This window comes from Triturus cristatus, chromosome 7, assembly GCF_964204655.1.
Source record: "Triturus cristatus chromosome 7, aTriCri1.1, whole genome shotgun sequence".
NCBI classification, from domain to species: Eukaryota; Metazoa; Chordata; class Amphibia; order Caudata; family Salamandridae; genus Triturus; species Triturus cristatus.
In genome coordinates, this window is record NC_140590.1 from 1181930976 (window position 1) to 1181949598 (window position 18623).

General features: G+C 45.4%; 1 protein-coding gene across 2 annotated transcripts in view; it reads right to left on the minus strand.

Moving 5' to 3' along the window:
- Positions 1-18623, minus strand: part of BICDL2 (BICD family like cargo adaptor 2) — a 125634-nt gene that overhangs the window by 66730 nt on the left and 40281 nt on the right. For both annotated transcript variants that reach the window (XM_085618516.1, XM_085618517.1), the window contains exon 3: positions 14004-14219. In XM_085618516.1, coding sequence (XP_085474642.1) covers positions 14004-14219 — 216 coding nt within the window. The remainder of the gene's footprint in view (positions 1-14003; positions 14220-18623) is intronic.

Consider the following 18623-nt stretch of genomic DNA (forward strand, 5'->3'; position numbering starts at 1 on the left):
CAGCAGCAGCCTGTCAGTTGATTCCCCAGAGTTCTACTGCAGTCTCACTGAGTGAACAACTACAAGGCTAACAAAAGTGAGGCACTCATGGATGCCAGGTTACTGGAGTAGTATTGTTGAATTTTAAAATAAATTACTCTTTGGTAGATATTGAGGGTTTAAAATATTCCAAAGCATAGGGAGTTATAAACGTAGATTTATTTAGGAAGGGCAGAAAGTGATTTGCAGACAGAGCTCATATTTAAAATGAATAGATTTTGGTAGTGAGATCCTCCATATTAGTTGCTGTTTGGAAATGTAATTGTTCTTTGTAATTTCCCCACTTCCTTTCATTAGCAGTTGAATCTCCCTGCATGAAAGTGCACTGGTTTCAAAATATTATTTTATCACTAATTAATTATAAAGATTTGATAAACCATGTTTAAACATATATATTTATTGTCTATAAAATTTCTCTATCCATACTTTGTACAGATCTACATTTAATGTTATTTAAGTAAAGTATATTCAGCAAGTTACACGGTATTCAAAAAGAACACAAAAAAGGCAACTGTGCTAAAACACTGTGAAAAATCAATCATAGATGATATTTTCTAACACTATAGGGGCTCTTCAAAGATTAGATGCGTATATGCATCTAATCTTACCATTACAAAATTCCACACTTGCAGCACTGTGGTATAATCCCTAATCTAGGATTGATACACCAAACATTTCTCTGGAATCAATGGCATCCAAGGGCATTTTACAATTCAAAGATCGTTTGGATGATAATAATTCTCCTTTACCTTTCTCTAGTTTAGATCATACTTACAATCTTTCGGCACTAGACTTCTACAGTTTTTTTAAAGTTAATAGTCAAACTATCCAAACTTAGCAAACCAAACCCTACTTCCTTACCAGGTCGCCAATTAAGTTGGCTTAGGTCTGGTCACATCACTTTTAAAATATATAGGATACTCTCTAGTCCTCCCCGTCCCAACAGTCTTCCCCTGCCATTAGATGGACCAATCATTTTGACAAAGAAACAATTGGACACATCTCGGACGAAGGATGGCAGAACATTAACAAAATGGCATTGAGGGATAAAACTGCACCATCTTATTTTCCAGACGAAATTCTTTGCTATGCACCTTCTACACTGGACAACTGCGAGGCTTCATAAACTGAAGCTTTGTGAGGATGGAAAATGTTGGAACTGTGGAGACGAGACTGGTTCCCACAAACATATTTTTCTTGACTGCCGACTTCTAAAATCCTACTGGGACCAAGTCCAGTCCCAATTGTCGACAATTTTCCACCTCAATAGTTTTAGATCGCCCTACAGTAATGTTAGGGCCCAGAGCATCCACATCTTTGATTACCTTAAGCTGTAATGATACGGCTCTTCAAGACCTACTCCTCTCAGTGGCTTTGATTGTTATTTTATCGGAATGGAAATCTTTCATCCACATTTCGTTTCATACTTGGTGGGCGTGGGTCTCATTTTTAAGAAATGCCCATAATTCACACTCACAAAGAAGGTCCTTCCCTCAGATATCCTCTACAATCTGGCCCTCCTTAGACGAATTTGCTTCATTACATGCATAATGTAAACATTATAGTATATACACTTGCCTCTATTTTTACTCTACTAATGGGACTTAGCTGTGCAGTTCCCCCCCTCTGCTTCCCCATTTGCCCTTTCATTACATTCATTGTTTGCGTGACAAGGTCGGGTGCTACACCATGCTACATTCCTTGCCAGCTTTAGACACGATCCTAGATTTTCTCATCTTACTTCAATTAGCTCTGTTATAAGGAATTATTATAGGCACACAACCCTGTACCTTATTGTTTTACTGGATCTCTTTATTTATTTTTCTGTGCAACTTATGTATGTCTTCCATGTTTTCCGCATTATGTTGTTCTTTGGTAAGATGATGTACTATTACACATATTTTAACCTATGTACTGTAATATAGTGAATTATTTTGCACTATGAATACAACTTGTTTGACACAAGGCCTATGCCTCTTTGTAGTTTGGTTATTTAAATACCAATAAACTTATTGAACACTAAAACACTGTGAAAAATGTATGAACTACACAAGTTTCAAAGACTGGGAACATTTTAGATATATATAACAAACACATGGAAAGTAAAGATTTTGAGGATTCGTTCATTTCAGGAACTTGTAGCAGTAGAGGTGATAACTATTTTCGTGAACATATTCAGTCTTCTGCACATTTTAAAGCGGTCTTCCCCAGCAGCATGTCTCCCAGATTGGACACATTCTGTAAGCAAGGTGAACACTCTAGCTCTTTATTAGAACTTTGTGCTCTTCACGGAGTAGTGATATGTAGGTTGGTTTTCTAACAGGGTTTCTCTCTGGTACTAGTGAGGAATCTTACGGGTAGATATCACTCAACTACAAGGCAATCAAAATACAGCATTTTGGGAGTGTTCAGCTGTCTGATGTACATATGGCCTTGAGCACCGTGGTAGCAGTGTCGGCTAGCAACTACAGGGTGGGAGTGGCCCACACGCAAATATTAATATTAAAAAACTTACCTGAACCGGCGTCCTCTGCCCCCTGCTCCAGACATCTTCTCAGGAACTGGAAGCAGTGTGGGCACCAATCCTGGCCCTGCTCTCATGATTGGAGGGAGCGGCCTCACTTGGCGCTCCCCAGGCCCTGGATGCCTGCACTTGCTCTAATACAGCTGTTTTAAGACAGCTGGGTTAGAGTTTTCAAATTGCGCATTTCTGGCTGGCCGTCGCAAGACGGATGACCAAAGGGCCATGCGCACTTTGAAAAGTGCGCAAACAGCCCGCCCTCCTCACTGCTGCGGTCATTCAGCAGCCGCCCCACCCCGTCCTGACGCTCGGTTCAGGACGGGAGGATGACAAAGAAAATGGTAACGAATTACAATTTTTTTTCATCTCTGGGAAAAGTTAAGCGGGGCGACGCACCTCCGCTCCAACAGAGGAGCCGCCCCTGCATGGTAGCCATATTTTCCCTTTGTGTGGCTGTCCTTGATCCTGTGCCATGAGACAGAACGCTCCCAATGAGAAAAACGCTTCATCCACTTGCACTGGACGCTGCCGGCCACCCCTTCCCCAGGTGCAAACTCAAGTCCTGCGAGTAGTTCCAGTTTACCTTGCGTGGCCTTACTTTGGAGTTCTCCCAAATTTCAACTTACAAATGTTTTTGCTGAGTACACTAATTAAGGGTGAGATAGATAGCTTCAGGTCCCATTTAAGGTTTACCTCACGTTAAAAAAAACTTTAATTTGACTTTGTTAGTTCCAGATAAGGAATGGCATGAACATTTATGTTCATCATAACTTTTGTAGGCCAATACGTATGTCAGTTTCATCTTTGTTCACTTTTAGGGTGCATTAAGCATTACTCTGTTCTTGATTTAGAAATGTTAACTTTTGTTTATTGTTCCTGAACTGTGTTCATTTGTACTTCTTTTTGTTTGTACCCACTGCTGTCCCCGTAGAAGGGGTGCTTTGCCCTCGACCTGATATCCAGAGAACAGCAAGGGTTAATTTGGAGCAGGATCACCTCTGTTAGAATTGGTCACAGACCGGACCTAGAGACCACTAAGCCTGGCTCAACTCTATTACCCCCTAAAGGCTGATTTTAAAAGTCACATAATACGTCATAGGCCATAAGGTTTATTTAAGAAATATACATAAATTGACCATCTCCCTCCTTAGCAGTGCTTAATTTGAGCTGGTGATTCCTAGTACTCAGCACCGGCACTTAATCATTAACACCGGCACTTTTTATGAGCACCAGTTACAGACACATTTGTTTACGGGGAGATCAAGTGATTTGCGCAGAATCACCAGATGTTGAGAGGATGCCGAGACTCGAACCTAGTTCCCCAGCTCTAAAATCAGCAGCTCTGGCCATTACGCCCCATCCTCTCTCCACTTTCATGATTAGTAATTGATTCTGTTTTAAGCGGCACTAACAGGAGAAATGGGCTGGTGCAAGCTGCCTCCTGACGATAGCCTTGGCACATATTTTTTTTTTACAAATTAACCCCTGCTCCTTAGCCAAATAATCCACCACTCAAGGGCGCTGTGTCAAATGACAAGACTGAGAAAGAGAGCATGCAAACCAGATCCCTCGAGAGAATCTACTGCGAAAGCAAAGCAAAACCATATATCATTACACCCCATGGAGCACATCTCCAACAATCTGACACAAGACAAAACAAAAAACGGAAGCAAATCTAAATCTTCCCACTTCCTCATGCCACCTCCTGCAAACAACTCATTGAAGATTTTAACCCCATGAATGAAAAATTATCAGCAGCTGCATTGCTTATAACAGAGGGGGGCACCCAGTGTTCAACAACAATCATCAGACAACACTTAGCCAAATACCCAGGTTAAATGGTCATTCATTTGCAAGGGGGTGTGAAAAGATTTTAATACAAGAATAACGTCTTGCATAGATCCCAGTTATTGGTTACCCGTATATTGTGAGGTTTCCCCTCTTTTCCTACTTCTGCACACAGGCCTAGTGTCCCCACAAAAACTGATAACATTTCCTCGCAAGGGCTAAAAAGGAGGGGTTATTTTCTTGCAAGTTAACTTTAAAGCTCCTTTCCTTGTGACTTTGAAACAAGATGGATATTGACACAGTTTTTCTTCAAACAACTTAAAAGGGACGTGACAATTATGATTTCAATGCGAAATTTCACACACAGTAAACACGAATTAAAGGAAGTTCACAAATAAAATATTTGCAACTTCTCACATCCCTAATGCAAACCCCAACATGTCGCTTATTTCATACAGTGCAGGAAATGCCACTTATATTTAACATTGAACGAGTCATGAATTTCTTTCTAAAAAAAGAATGAAAGATCATGACTACAGCTGGACACCACTTTTACAATGATGATACACACCATAGATTGCGCCATTCGGTTTTCGACAATCAGATCAATTTCAGAAGCACACTAGAAGAAGGCACCTGTGTACTGAAGATGAATGAATCTTAATTTTAGAAAACTGGAATCCACCTTAATTTTTGTACCGTGATACACTAAACAAGTTCATCACACATCAAAATTATATAGTGCTCCAATCCCAGGAAGAGCATCCAAGCGCTTGAGCAAGTTGCGCCAAATGCAAGCCCATCTTCGCCAGTCCACGCCTCGACTGTGTCCAGAGCCAGGACCACTGACCCAAATACCTCCTGACAATACACCGCTGCTCAGGACTCCTCAAAAACTGCTGCCACACCTCCCCCTGGTGCACGGCTGTACCTTTCACCTGCCGGCACTGCCGCTTCTCCTGCAACACCAAAGCCCAAGCATGCACAAGGACCACCACCATGCCGACCTACACCTCCCAAGGCCATCTCCACTGCTCCCTGCTCAAAGTATTATAGCTATGCAAACACGCCACTGAAATCTGGAACGCCATCACTTCCTTCATCTCCCAAAGTCATTTTCCTCAACGAGACCTGGCTCATCCAAGCTTCCGCACGCAACATAGCTGGCGCCACGGCTGACGGCTACAAGATTGCTCATTGAGACTACATCAACAAGCACCGAGCAAGAATCACCATCATTCACAAGGAGAACATCCACTGCACCACCCCCGCAGAAGACACCATCCAGATCCTGGAACACCTCAACTTCCAACTCTGAACAGACAAGACCACCATCAGAAGGACCCTCGCTGATACATCTCCCGGACCTCACCCCAGTTTCTGCGACACCATCCCCGACTTCATCACCCATCTCGCCTTAGAGTCCAAAAATGACATCGTCCTCGGAGACCTCAAATTTCACCTCAATGACCCCAACGATACCAATACTGCCAACCTCCTCGAAGGCATGAATAACATCGGCCTCCCCAAATGGGTCACCGACCCCACCCACATCACTGGACACACACTCGACCTGATCTTCTTGGCCAGCAACACAATCAGTTACAGCCATGTCACAGAGCTCACCTGGACGGACCATGCCATTTTCCATTTCACCATTGCAGGACTACCTGGCACCACCCCCAAACTTCCCTGCACATCACACCGCAGCTGGAACAAGATCTCAGACAGCCAATGGACTGATGCCCTCAACACCTCCCCCCCACGTACCACAACCAACCTCGAACAGGCAGTCAGGAACTTCACCACCTGGATCACAGACTGTTGGACCCGGCCTCGTGGCGTGGTCCTTAACCCCGTGGATTGTGCCCGTTCCCCGCCCCGGCCTTCTCGGGCCACCCTTCTGAACTGCACCGAGGCCCTTCATCCAGAGCTGCACGAAGTCGCATACCCCTCGTGGCTCCGCCATCTTGTTGGCATCCACGTGACTCTGTGCACCAGCCAGTGCGACCCCGCTCAACCCGGCCTCGACCCCAGCGAAGCCCCGACATCGAGGTACCACGAACTGGCCAGGGGGTGCCGCAGGAACCATTCATCGCCCCCGGCGGAGGACAGTATCGATGGGACCCCCAACTGTCCTCCCCTCTCGAGGTGTGATCGCCCTGCAACTCCCTTGGACCTGGCGCCTCTCCTGCTGGGCGTCTGGCCACCTCCACCCGGCCTCTCCGCCCCCCCGGGCGCCTGGGTCCGGACATCAAAGGGCTCCAGACCTATATCTGGAGCGACCCCGCCACAGATCGGGAGTTGTATCCCGGAGTCGAGAGCCCTGCTGATTGAATCGCGGCTGACCCTACGGAGAAGAACTCTTGTCGGAACCATCACGAGCCCTGCTGACTGCGTCGCGGCTCCTTCTTGTGAACACTTTGAACCACCTGGAACATCGGAGCCCTGCTGACGCTGTCGCGGCCCAACCTCGCTGAAACCTCCCTCGGAGCCCTGCTGACGACGTCGCGGCTCGAGCTGAGCAGAAACCATCTTGAGAGCCCTGCTGATTGGATCGCGGCTCTCCACGAACTGTACACCGGAGCCCTGCTGACGCCGTCGCGGCTCGACCCCTCCGAGATCCGGAGGTCCTCCAGCTTGAGGATAAGAACTGGGCCCCAGGTACCCTCGTACCGCACTCCTGCCAAAGACTGTCCCGCTACCCCTACCCTTCCAAAGAGACACTGAGACTTTTGGTGGATCCCTCGATCCCTTCGTGTAAATATTGACCTTGTAACCTTTTTATTGCTGATAAAGAATTGCTTGTCGTAAGACAACCTCCTTGAGTCCTGTGTGGTGGTGTTACTGGGCTAGTACGTGATAGGAGAAGGATCTCTCAGGAGACTTCTCGGCAGCGCTCGGCTACTTTGTACAGTGTGAGGGCCCCCCTTGGTGGTCTCGCCGACTCCTCGGGGTCCGCCTTCCAACACAGACTGAGCCAACATAGTCGCCCACTACAAACCCATCAAGACCAAAAGAGCTTCCAAGCAGGCCAGTTGGTACACGACTAAGCTAAAGAACCTCAAAGTGCTCCATCAAACAACTCTAAAGGAGATAACGCACCAGCAGAGAACCCGCAGACCGAACCACTCAACAGCAGCAAGGAACTCTTCAACATCGTCAAAGTTCTCCAGCCCATCAGCCACTGAAAACAACATCACCCCTTCACAAGAACTCTGTAACTCCCTAGCGGACTTCTTCCACAACAAGATCTCCACTATCTACAGGAACTTCAAGCCCCAACCCACCGACTTCCCCAGCCAGTTCGACCCCCACAAACAAAGAACAAGACCACCTGCTCACCACCTGGCACCAGCTCACCACACAAGACACCACGGCCATCATGAGCTCCATGCAATTCAGGAGCACCCATGGACCCATACCCTCACCACATCCTCAACCTTGGGAGTAAGTTGATCAGCAGCAAGCTCACTACTATCCTCAAAAGATCCATTGCCACAGCCACTTTCTCCGATGAATAGAAGCATGTAGAAGTCAAGCCCTTCCTCAAGAAACCGTTCACTGACCCCAACAGGCTCACGAACTACTGCCCCATTTGTTTGCTCCCCTTCCCCATAAGGTCCTTGAGAAGGCCATCAACCGCCAACTCACGGGACACCTGGAGAATCACGATCTTCTGGACACCTCCCAATCAGGATTCTGTTCCAATCACAGCACTGAATCTGCCTTGCTGTCTGCCACAGACAACATCAGATCACTCCTAGACCAAGGAAAAATGTCAGTACTGATCCCATTCGACTTTCAGCAGCAATTGACACAGTATCACACAACATTCTGATCAAAAGACTACACAACATCGGAATCAGAGGAAACGCCCTCAAGTGGATCACCTCCTTCCTCACTGGGAGAACCCAGAGAATATACCTCCAGACCTTCACCTCGGAACCTAAGAACAACATATGCGGCATTTCTCAAGGTTCATCCCTCAGACGCGCTTTGTTCAACACCTTCTTGACTTCCTTAGCCAATGTAGTAAGATCACACAGACTAAACATAATTTCCCACACTGATGACACACAACTCATCGCGGCTACCTTTCACGGTAACCTCTTATCCGGAACCTCGTTTCTTTTTGCCCCACGTCGGCTTCAGACATCAGGAATCCAACCTTCAGTTTCTACCTCACCGCTCCGACAATTATCCTTCATCGTGAGCTGAGCGGCTGCTCCCGGGCTTTATTGTCCACTCAACCCGTAGCGATACGACCATGTATTCAGTTGATTTTTGAATACCGTACCCCAAATTACAAGCTTTTCAAGTGATTACCGGAGTTAACTGTGCCCACCGACAGTCATTGGGGCACTTTCATCAGCCTTGAAGATTTTTTACACCGAGCATTCAGTTGCCTCTTAAACACCGTAGCACTCACCTCTAGCTTCAAGCTATCAACGGAGTTAACCGTCTCCACCCACAGACATTGGGGCATTCGCATCAGTCCTGAAGACTCACTAACTAGAGACTCCGCCGCACTATGTGAAAGGCAAGCGGGACTCCTATTGATCCGGCCATTCTGTTCATTGATTCAGCACCACGCAGGTTAAACAACTACTAATTCGTTTTCATGTCAAATTGTTTTTTATTATTCAGGACACTTATTCCAAGTGGATTTACCCACCACTTTCCCCGCTATAGATGCTCTACTCTTTACGAGGTTCTGCTGAATTCCAAGCTGGGCCCCCTGTAATTAGAGAAAACGCCCTGAAGAAGGTGGCACCCTGTTATAGTGGGTGATTGCACCGAAACGCGCGTCAGCGTGTCCTGTTGTTTGATCTGGCGTATCCCCCTAATTGATCTAGTGGTGTCTAACACTTTAGACACCCTTACATCGTGAGGAGGTTGCCCCTCCACATATCTACTAATATTTTAATGAAGAGTTTATGTATGCTTTATGCTTCTGATTGACTGTGTATGAATGTATGGTGTGTCTGACAATATGATTGCTATTTAATTGTATATATACTCTTTCTATTCCCCTATGGGGGCCCACTTTGATTTTTTGTATATATCACCCCGAAAAAACAATTTTTTTGCTGTGTTGTTCATTACTAATTTATGAGTTATTTGTAGATTCATTAATTGAACTATTATATCAAAATAATAAAGATAAAAAATATTATCTTCAACCTCAAATTCTTATTTGTTTATGCTTTTTTCCTAATGATGTGGCTGCTGACAACCAAACATGGGTGATACACCAGTGAGATCTATTTGATCCGCCTATATATGAAAGGGTAGAGCTACATTTTCTTAGTTACTGACACAACTCATCCTGACTGGATGAGAACCAACTGCCTCCAACTCAACACAGATAAGGCAGAATTACTAATCTTCAGAAACACCTCCCCGTAGAGTGACGCATGGTGGGTCCCTGAACTAGGACCCCGACAAACACCAACCAGCCACGCCCACAACCTTGGCATCATCCTAGATGATAGACTAGCCATGAGAAAACAGATCAGCATAGTCTCTTCCTCTTGCTTCCTCATGCTCCACATGCTCCGCAAGATTTTTAAGTGGCTCCTCATCGACACTAGACACTGTCGCTCATGCCCTGATCACATGCCGACTAGACTACAGCAATGCACTCTATGCAGGTATCACTGCGCAACTCCTCAAGAGGCTACAGACAATACAGAACTCGGAAGCCAGACTCATCTTTGACCTCCCCAAGTGGATCCACATCACCCCCACCTCAAGAAGCTCTACTGGCTCCCCATTCAGAAAAGATGGCAGTTCAAGATGTTGATCCACGCCTTTAAAGTCCTTCACAACCAAGGACCAGAATACATCAACCACCAACTACATTTCCACCTCCCGTCCAGACACCTGCACTCTGCCTCCCTCTTCCTCGGCCACACCCCCGGCATACATTGCAGCAACAGTGGAGGACGCTCCTTCACCCACCTTGCCGCAAAATCTTGGAACAACCTCCCACTTCACCTACTGACCTCATCCTCCCTGATGGAATTCAGAACAGGTCTCATGACCTGGTTATTCTATTGAGCCCCAGCAGCAGCTATCAGCACCTAGATACCCTAAGGGTGATTAGCCACGCTAAACAAATCCACCTGGATTGGATCGACAAAGATGGATTTGATGACATTTTTTAAGCATCAGTATGAAGGACAAAGTTCTTTCTGGCAGGTAGTTGCAGACATGAGACCTTGGAGTTGGAAAGGCCGTGTCTCCCTCTCTAACCTGGGAGCAGAGCCTTACTAGGCCCACAAGGGAACATTCTAGGCAGTGCCTTGTATGTGTGATAGTGAACAACTTGAATCTATCTCTGGCCGTGACTGGGAGGCTCTCCTATCTTCTGAGTACTGGGGTTGGTGGACACGCCATGGACTGGGAGTTACAACTCAGGCTTCTGTGTTCTGCAGGATCTGCATATAACTGAGCTGTTTCTCAGTAGTTCCAACCTCCAGCCAAGAGCAATCCAAGTTCGTCATAGAGGAAGAGCTATTCCACCACAAACATTTGGTATGGTAATTCGCTGCTGAAATGACCACATTGACTTGTGGATCCATAGCAGTTTCAGGAACCCTTTAGCTCACTGCCACGGTGGGTGGATGATTGAATTCTGCCACTTGTTTCCTACCAGGGTCCAGATTACAGAAAGTGCCCCGGGGGCCAGGGTACAACAGGCATGGGCGCCTGCTTTGTGCGCTCCCAAAACACTTGGGTATTACAAAAGGGCCCACAGACTCTTGTGCAGCCCCTTCTGCTATATAGATAGAGTTGGTGCACATGTAGCACAATCACTATCCAAGAGGGTGTTCCCTCATTTGCATGGGGCCATGATGGAATCTCTTTGCCTCTGCACCATATTATGGACATGGGCACAAAGACAACAAAGTTATCAGGAGACGCACTGAAAGTGCGCCACAAAAAGGTGGCATAATGTCAGTGCAGCCCCTGAGGAAAGACCTCTTGCGGGATGAAAGGGGGTCCCACAGACCACCCCAGACATTCCCTTGCAAGCATGGTGCAGTCACTCACTGCCCCCACCAGTCAGAAAGTCTCTAATCCCTCTTGAAAGTGCAGGTGGGTTTCCGCCTGCACAGTGAAACACGAAGTGGCTTTGAAGCAGCCGCCCAATATTTCACTTGAATGCGCTGCCCCAGGGCAGCACGAGTTGACGGCTGCCTTGAGTGCAGTTCATTTAACATAATAGGGTGCACCTTCCCTGTTTGCGCATTGCACACATGTTTGAAGATGCACCACGGCGTAAACAGGAAAGGTGCACCTTTATCATAATATGGCCTCAGATCTCCCACCTGTGCCTCTCATACCATCTCCTGCAACATTGCCCCTGCGTCCTTTCCCACCAAGTTCACTTGCGGCCGAAACCCTACTCATGCATGGTCATGGAGGTCCCATCCCAATGCCTAGCACATCCTTGTCACATTGAACCCTCCCCACTTGTACTTAATTTGAGCCGGTGGTTTCCGATGCTCAGAACCAGCACTTAATCATCAACACTTGCACTTTTCATGAGCACAAGTTAAGGACACATTCATTTATAGGGAAAATAAGTTATTGCCCCAGAACCACAGGATGTTGAGCCGAAACTGAGGCTTGAACCTGGCTCCCCAGCTTCGAAGTCTGCAGCTCTGGCCATTACGCAACATACTCTCCCCACTTTCACGGTTAGTAGTTGGTTCTGTTTTAGGCAGCGTGAACAGGAGAAATGGCCTGGTGAAAGCTGCCTCCTGAGGAGAGCCCCGGCACTTTTTTTTTTTTTACAAATTAACCACTGCTCCCCATCTACGGCCAGCTCTAACCGTACACAGTGCTGATGCTCCAAGAAATGCCAGGCTAAATGCCAGCCTACTCCCTATCCTCCACCATGTCTGTGGGCCTTCTGCTGTTTTCCAGGAGTAGGATTCAAGCACAGGTACTCCTGCTGCGTGTGCACGGACTAGTCGGGAGAGCTGCTGTTTGCAAATGTGTGCATTGGTGAAGTTGGGAAAGTCATAAAACTTCGCAGATGTAGGTTTTCACATTAGTCCGCCAGTAACCCCCACAAGCATGAACAGACTGTGCCACATTCCACTTTGAGACATATAAAGAAACTTGCAGATCGCTACAGGGCCATGACGGCTCTTTGCAGTGACAATGTAGACGCTCGCGACTGTCGACTTCTCAGCCATCCTTCTGAGCCAACACGCATCCCATCATATGTGCGAGCATCACACGCTGTACTAATACCGTGATAAGTATTTTAAGTGGGATTGTTGGGCAGGGTGGGTGTACTGGCTTGTGAAAAACATGTTCTGTATCAATCCAACAATCCTTATTTGTATATGAAATATATGTATTTATTTTATTTGATATATATAGTGTTCTTTACATTATTAGAGTTGGTACAATAAAAGGTATCTTTTCCAAGGCAGATCAACTGAACATTAACACATTTTCTGAAGAGAGATACAGGCGTATGGAGAGAGATCTTAAGAAATCAGAAGGGCAAAGGAGATATATAAACATCTTGTACCCTATCCTTCTGGGCATGGAGGGGCACCGTGACTTATGCTGAGAAGTGTAGCTCACTGAACAAATATATCCACTCCAGGAATACGTGTTAAACCTCATGGTCACAGGTTCGATTCCCAGGGATCCACTCCGCCTTTCATAATTCTAAAAACTATAAAAACAAGTCCTATTGAGTTTAGCAACAATAGACAGCGCCAAGAAGCCCCCCAGTGTTGAAAGGGCGCTGTACAAATACCCATCATTTGCCTACAATAGAAACATTACCCCTGCACTATTTTAAAGCCCTGCATTATTAGCTTTTCACTTCAGGCGCTGGAGGCCTCTGAGGATTTACATGAATTCTACCCACCCCCTCTACCCACACACCCCCTCCGAGCATCTGGGAGGTAGAAATCCTGAGACCACTGATCAGCTTAAGGGATTTCTTCACAATAGGATTAGCGTGCCAGAGAGCACCGGTGCTGTTAGCAACTAAAAGTCTTGCCGCATAAACAATGCAACATGGCCGACATCCCTGAACCAGGATATCACTTCTGGCTCTTTTCAATACCCACCAGCTCCTGAGGTAGGACTTTGCTAGACTGCTACAGGTTCATCAGATCTCCCTCAGTCCCAACTGCTCTGAAAAGATGGCCCTTGATGGCGCGTCTACAGATGGAGCGGGCCTCAATTTATGGAAAGAAAACCTTACCTACTGGACCCCCTGCAACCTGTACATAAGTTGCAAAAATAGAAATGCAAGAGGGCCAAGGTTTCCCTAGGAGCCACCACTGGCACTGTGGCATGCCGGAGTTACTGAACACCAAGGCTGCATGGTATTGACTCCACTTCCTGAGTCTTTCTTCCATCACTCTACACTTCTTCTCTCTTTATCTTCAATTTTCTGGTTCTTTTTTTATCTCTTGTTTCTCCTTCTGCTAATGTTTCCTATATTTCTCTTCCTCCTTCTTTCTCCCTCTTCTATCTTTCATTCTCTTGTTCTGTGTCAAAGTCTGATGATGAAAAATAAGCCCCAGTGACAGAAAAATGAGCAACATTGCCCACCACCTGCACAATGAAGCCCTGCCTGCAAACCCTGGGAGCCCACCATGCTCACCTGGCTGAGCTGCTCCACTAGGCGCTGGTTCTGCTCAGACAGCTCCTGGACAGCGTGCGTCTTCTCGCGACTTGTGTCTCGCTGCTCGGAACGCTGGTGCTTGATTTGCTCACGGAGGCTGGACAGGTCATTCTCTAGCTCAGTAACGTGTAGCTCCCACTCGCTCTCGCGGGCTTCTAGTCTCAGGCGTAGGTCATGCTTCTCCTGCTCTAGTTTCTGAAAAAGAACCATCAACATGGTCAGTTAGGAGTCTGGTAACTTTAATTGGGGGTGTATAGAGATGAGCGTATAAAAGTAATGTATGGGTCAACGAGCGAATAGCACGCAAACGTGAGGAAATAACAAAATTCAAAATGACAATTTCTAGGGTTAGTAGAGGTTTCCAAAAATCAGTGCTGCTACTGACAAACACCAACATAAAACAATTGCAATGGTCAATTGGTACACCACAATCCAACCTAGTGACTTAGACAACAGAATGCGTGTAACAATATTTGGCTGGTAGGGCTCATGGTTTCCTATATCTTACACATTCTCCTCCATGTCTTTACAGTGGTTCTCTCATGCACTGGTGATTGGACTCTATGCGGCCAACAATATTCTGGCGTTACAAGATGCCCGTAACAATGCTGCCCATATCATCCCGGGACTACAGAGGTTAGGCAACACCAGGCCTTGAAGTCAGTATATTGACTGCCGCTCAGAATATGGTGTCCGAAAAACCAACTGCCTTGTGCACAAAGCCCAGCATGGTTACCCCACCAAACGGTTGCTGGCCTGTCAATCATTCATCAGTAGCCCCCCAAACAGCCTTCCTGAATCCAGACAGGTATACACATCTTGGGGAAAGTGCTAACACTCACAAGGCTCAACCCTGTGGCACATCCTCGTCGGGCCCATCTGATCAAAAGCTAAGAAGAGACTTAGTTCAACAGGAATGCAGTCTATACGGCAAATAACTGATCCCCGTCTGCTGGGTTTTTCTCCGCCCTATAGCTGACCTTTGCTACATGCCTTCCCACTTCTGCCTTGAAAAGTGTCTGAAGCAGCCCTCAGGTGGCATGAGCACCCTACAAAAAACAACAAATACAGATCAGGCTAGGTTTCACACGGATTTAGTGTTGAATGTTCACTGGTAACTCCGTAAAAGGCCATTTTATACCCTTTTGATTAGTACAAGCACATGGCCAAGAGTTCCCAAGAATCGAGTTAACAGGCTGGCAGGCTGACTTAAATGCACAAAGTGCCTGCGTAACAATGACAAATTGTTTCAGGTTTTCTACAAAGGAAAGACTTTCTCAAGCTTCACTAGCACACACAGCAGAGGCAAAGCATGGGTAGTAGCAGTGCAAGCCTTCCTGCCACAGAGAATAAGCATGTCATAGTGTATGCAGTGGTATGTGATGTGTGGTATGTGTGGGTGCATGTGTATGTGTATGTTGAGTATGTGTAGGACCCTACAGATAGGATGTCTCTGTGTTGTGTTGGGTGTATGTTTAGGTGAGGGCTTGGGGATAGAGCAAGTGGGGTATGGTGTGGGGTGTAATTGGTGCAGGTTAAAGGTGGTGCAGGGCTCATGATGTCCAGGGTGTATATAGTGTAGGTGGTGTGTGGTGTTGGTGGTATCGGTGGTGCCGAGTGTGGTTGTATGACAGAATATCAAAAACAAAAACATTGTGGGGCCAAATTATCAAGGCATAAATATAGAGGACGAAATATCGAAAAGGTAAGTGAACACAGGTAAGTATAAATTTACTAATCTTAACTTGATATGTACATACCTTACTCCACATCCACATACCTTGACAAGATGTATATGCTTACCTAAATAAATTTACCTTCACAATATTCTGATCCTTGATATTTTTGGCATGATATTTCGGTCCCACAATACTAAGTAGTTGATATTGTGGTGGTATATCGCAGAGGGTAGGTGGCCATGGTTGCATGTAGAGTACAGATGTAGGAGGTGCTGTGGCTACGTAGCATAGATAGTGCAGAGTGTAAGTACTGCAGTGTATGTAGTGTGCCTATGTGGCATGTAGGTGATGCAAGATAGGACAGGGGATATGTAGAGTGACCATCTCACTCCAGGTCAATGCAATCACTTTCTTCGGTGCTGAACATTTCACCTGCAAATCATTGATTTCAGGTGTGCAATTTTAATTAGTTCCATGGAAGCAAAAGAAAGACTACAACGCCCAGAATGCATTAGTCTATCACACAATAGGCCAGGACCAGAAACAGTGTTGTTTATGACCTAAGGATGGCAGTCTCCCTAGTGCTATGTGACGCAGATGTAGTTTAAGTGGTTTAGGGGGTCCAGGGTGTAAGTGATGGATAGGGATGGTGGTGTGTGTTTGTTCTGTAGGTGTTAGCCAGTGTAAGGAGTAGAGTAACAACACTGTCGACTCAGCTCTAGCCTTCCCTACGTGTGGATATAACTTCCATCTCTCCACTATACTTGCCACAACTTTTCTCACAACAATCAATATTTGTATTGGCTTCCTGCCCCACCTTCCCACCAGGTGCTTCTATCACCTAAGATTTTGATCCATCCAATTCTTGTGACCCTTTGCACTCTCTATGTACCCTCTTTTCCATACATCTACTCTATCGCCCCTTTCTACTTTCCTTCTTTTTCTCTTTTAAATAAATGTACTACTAATGGGGAGGGGTGATTCCTCCTATGTCCTGGGCGTGTTTTGCTTCCCCTTGCATGCAAATTCTTGTTACAACAAATGCACAGTTTTCAAAGCTGTCATAATTAGACGGTTCAGTGTGTTGCTGACAAAAACCAATCTGAAGAAATTGCTTCTGACGCACCTGTCATGACGTACAAGCTGACAAAACAAACCTGGTAAATGCTCTTGTTGGAGAAAAATGCTCACTTTAAAGTTGGTTTTCATTATGTCATATTTATAAATTTGCCCTGCCTAAATCTACACTTTCCCCCCATTTGTTAATTTCCCCCTCTGTTTAAGGGGGTTCCCTCGTCTTCATCCTCACCCTTTTCTCTTTTTTTCGGGGAGATTTTTCAACATTTCCCATTTAATCACTCTGTATTTCTAGATCCCCTTCTCTTCAACCCTCTGCTCTAAAGTTCCTGCAGTGATGCCCTCTTTGTTTCCTCTAAGCTCCTAACCCCTATCTCCCTACTTTCCATTGGTTCTCTTCTGTCCTCACTCATGAACATCATTTAAGGGTTAGTGGTGCAGCTGGGACCCCTGGCTTGCCTCTCGCGACACTTAGCACTGCTTTTGCGACCCCTGTCCTCAGAGGCGGCAAAAGCAGTACCAAGCACAGAAGCTAAGGAGTATTTCGACGAATGTTGTTTACTTCCTACAGATCCCAGTGGGAGATTATACTTTAAGTGGAATGCACACTCTTTATAATTAAAAAAAAAGTAGACAAATATAAAAATTCAATTTTTTAAAATTACTGCCACAGTCCATTATTGTCATCATCAAATAATCTTTATTCGACTGACTATCAGCCATAAAAGAGTACATTATAAAACATTTAAAATAACAGGGGAAACACATACAAGGCGATATAATCAATACAGAAGTAGCTTCAGTTTTCAAATGTCACAGTCATAATTCATATTTTCCATGAATGACCTCCTGAACAACCCCATAATTTAAAACGGCAACTAAATAATTTCATGTGCAATCCCATGTTCCATAAAACCGCAGAACCTAAAATTGATCCTTGTTAAAACATATAGTAAAATCATTTTCCGACAATGTCCCATAATCGAACAGCCGAGGAGATATATCTATAAATCATAAAACAAGTAAATGATTCTTTTAGAAGCTGGAGATGATATAAAGCAGGCCGACACTTCCTAATATTGAAAAACTTTAAGAGTGGAATGATAAAATCGCGCCTTGGAGTGATATATAGTTTACAAAAGAACATAGAATCTAGTGTACACTGGGTGAACTTTGCATCACAGGGGCACACATCCAGTTTAGTACCACAATAAGCTTTACGAGGGTAGGAGACCAAAAAATGTGAAATGCCAAACCTAAATCGTATAAGATAAAACAATTTGGCATGACTGAAATAAAAAGAAAGATAGGGCTCAATGCCTGGAGTGCAAACAAGCAAAGAGTGTTGTAAAATACTTTTTTCCCTCTTCCACAGATCCTCTAATTGAGTATAAATGAGTAAGAAAATCACTTTTCAATTTCGCTTTTGGTATTTTAGCAATACTACATGGGTTATACAAACGATCCACCAACCCCATGTCCTCTAGCTGCTTTTTTATGTAACTAAGCCAGGGTATTTTTGCCGCCTGATCCAGTTTAACACAATCTAAAATGACAGCGTGATTTAGAACTGTAAATCTAAAAATCGCCTCCAGATTCTGATTAGAAACTACTAATCCTTGACTTTACTAACTGATGCTAGGTACTTTTTTGGTCGAAGAGAATTCCCAGGTAAGAAAAGGTGGTTACATTGGACAACTTTTCATTATTTATAAAACAAGATTTTAAAACGGAGGGGGGTCCATTATTGTGAATATATTAGGCCTGGGCGTAGTTCGCGAAGTTCCGCCTACCAAAAAACTCTGCCGCGCTAGGCAGAGTTCCGTAAGCGGCAGAGTGCGTT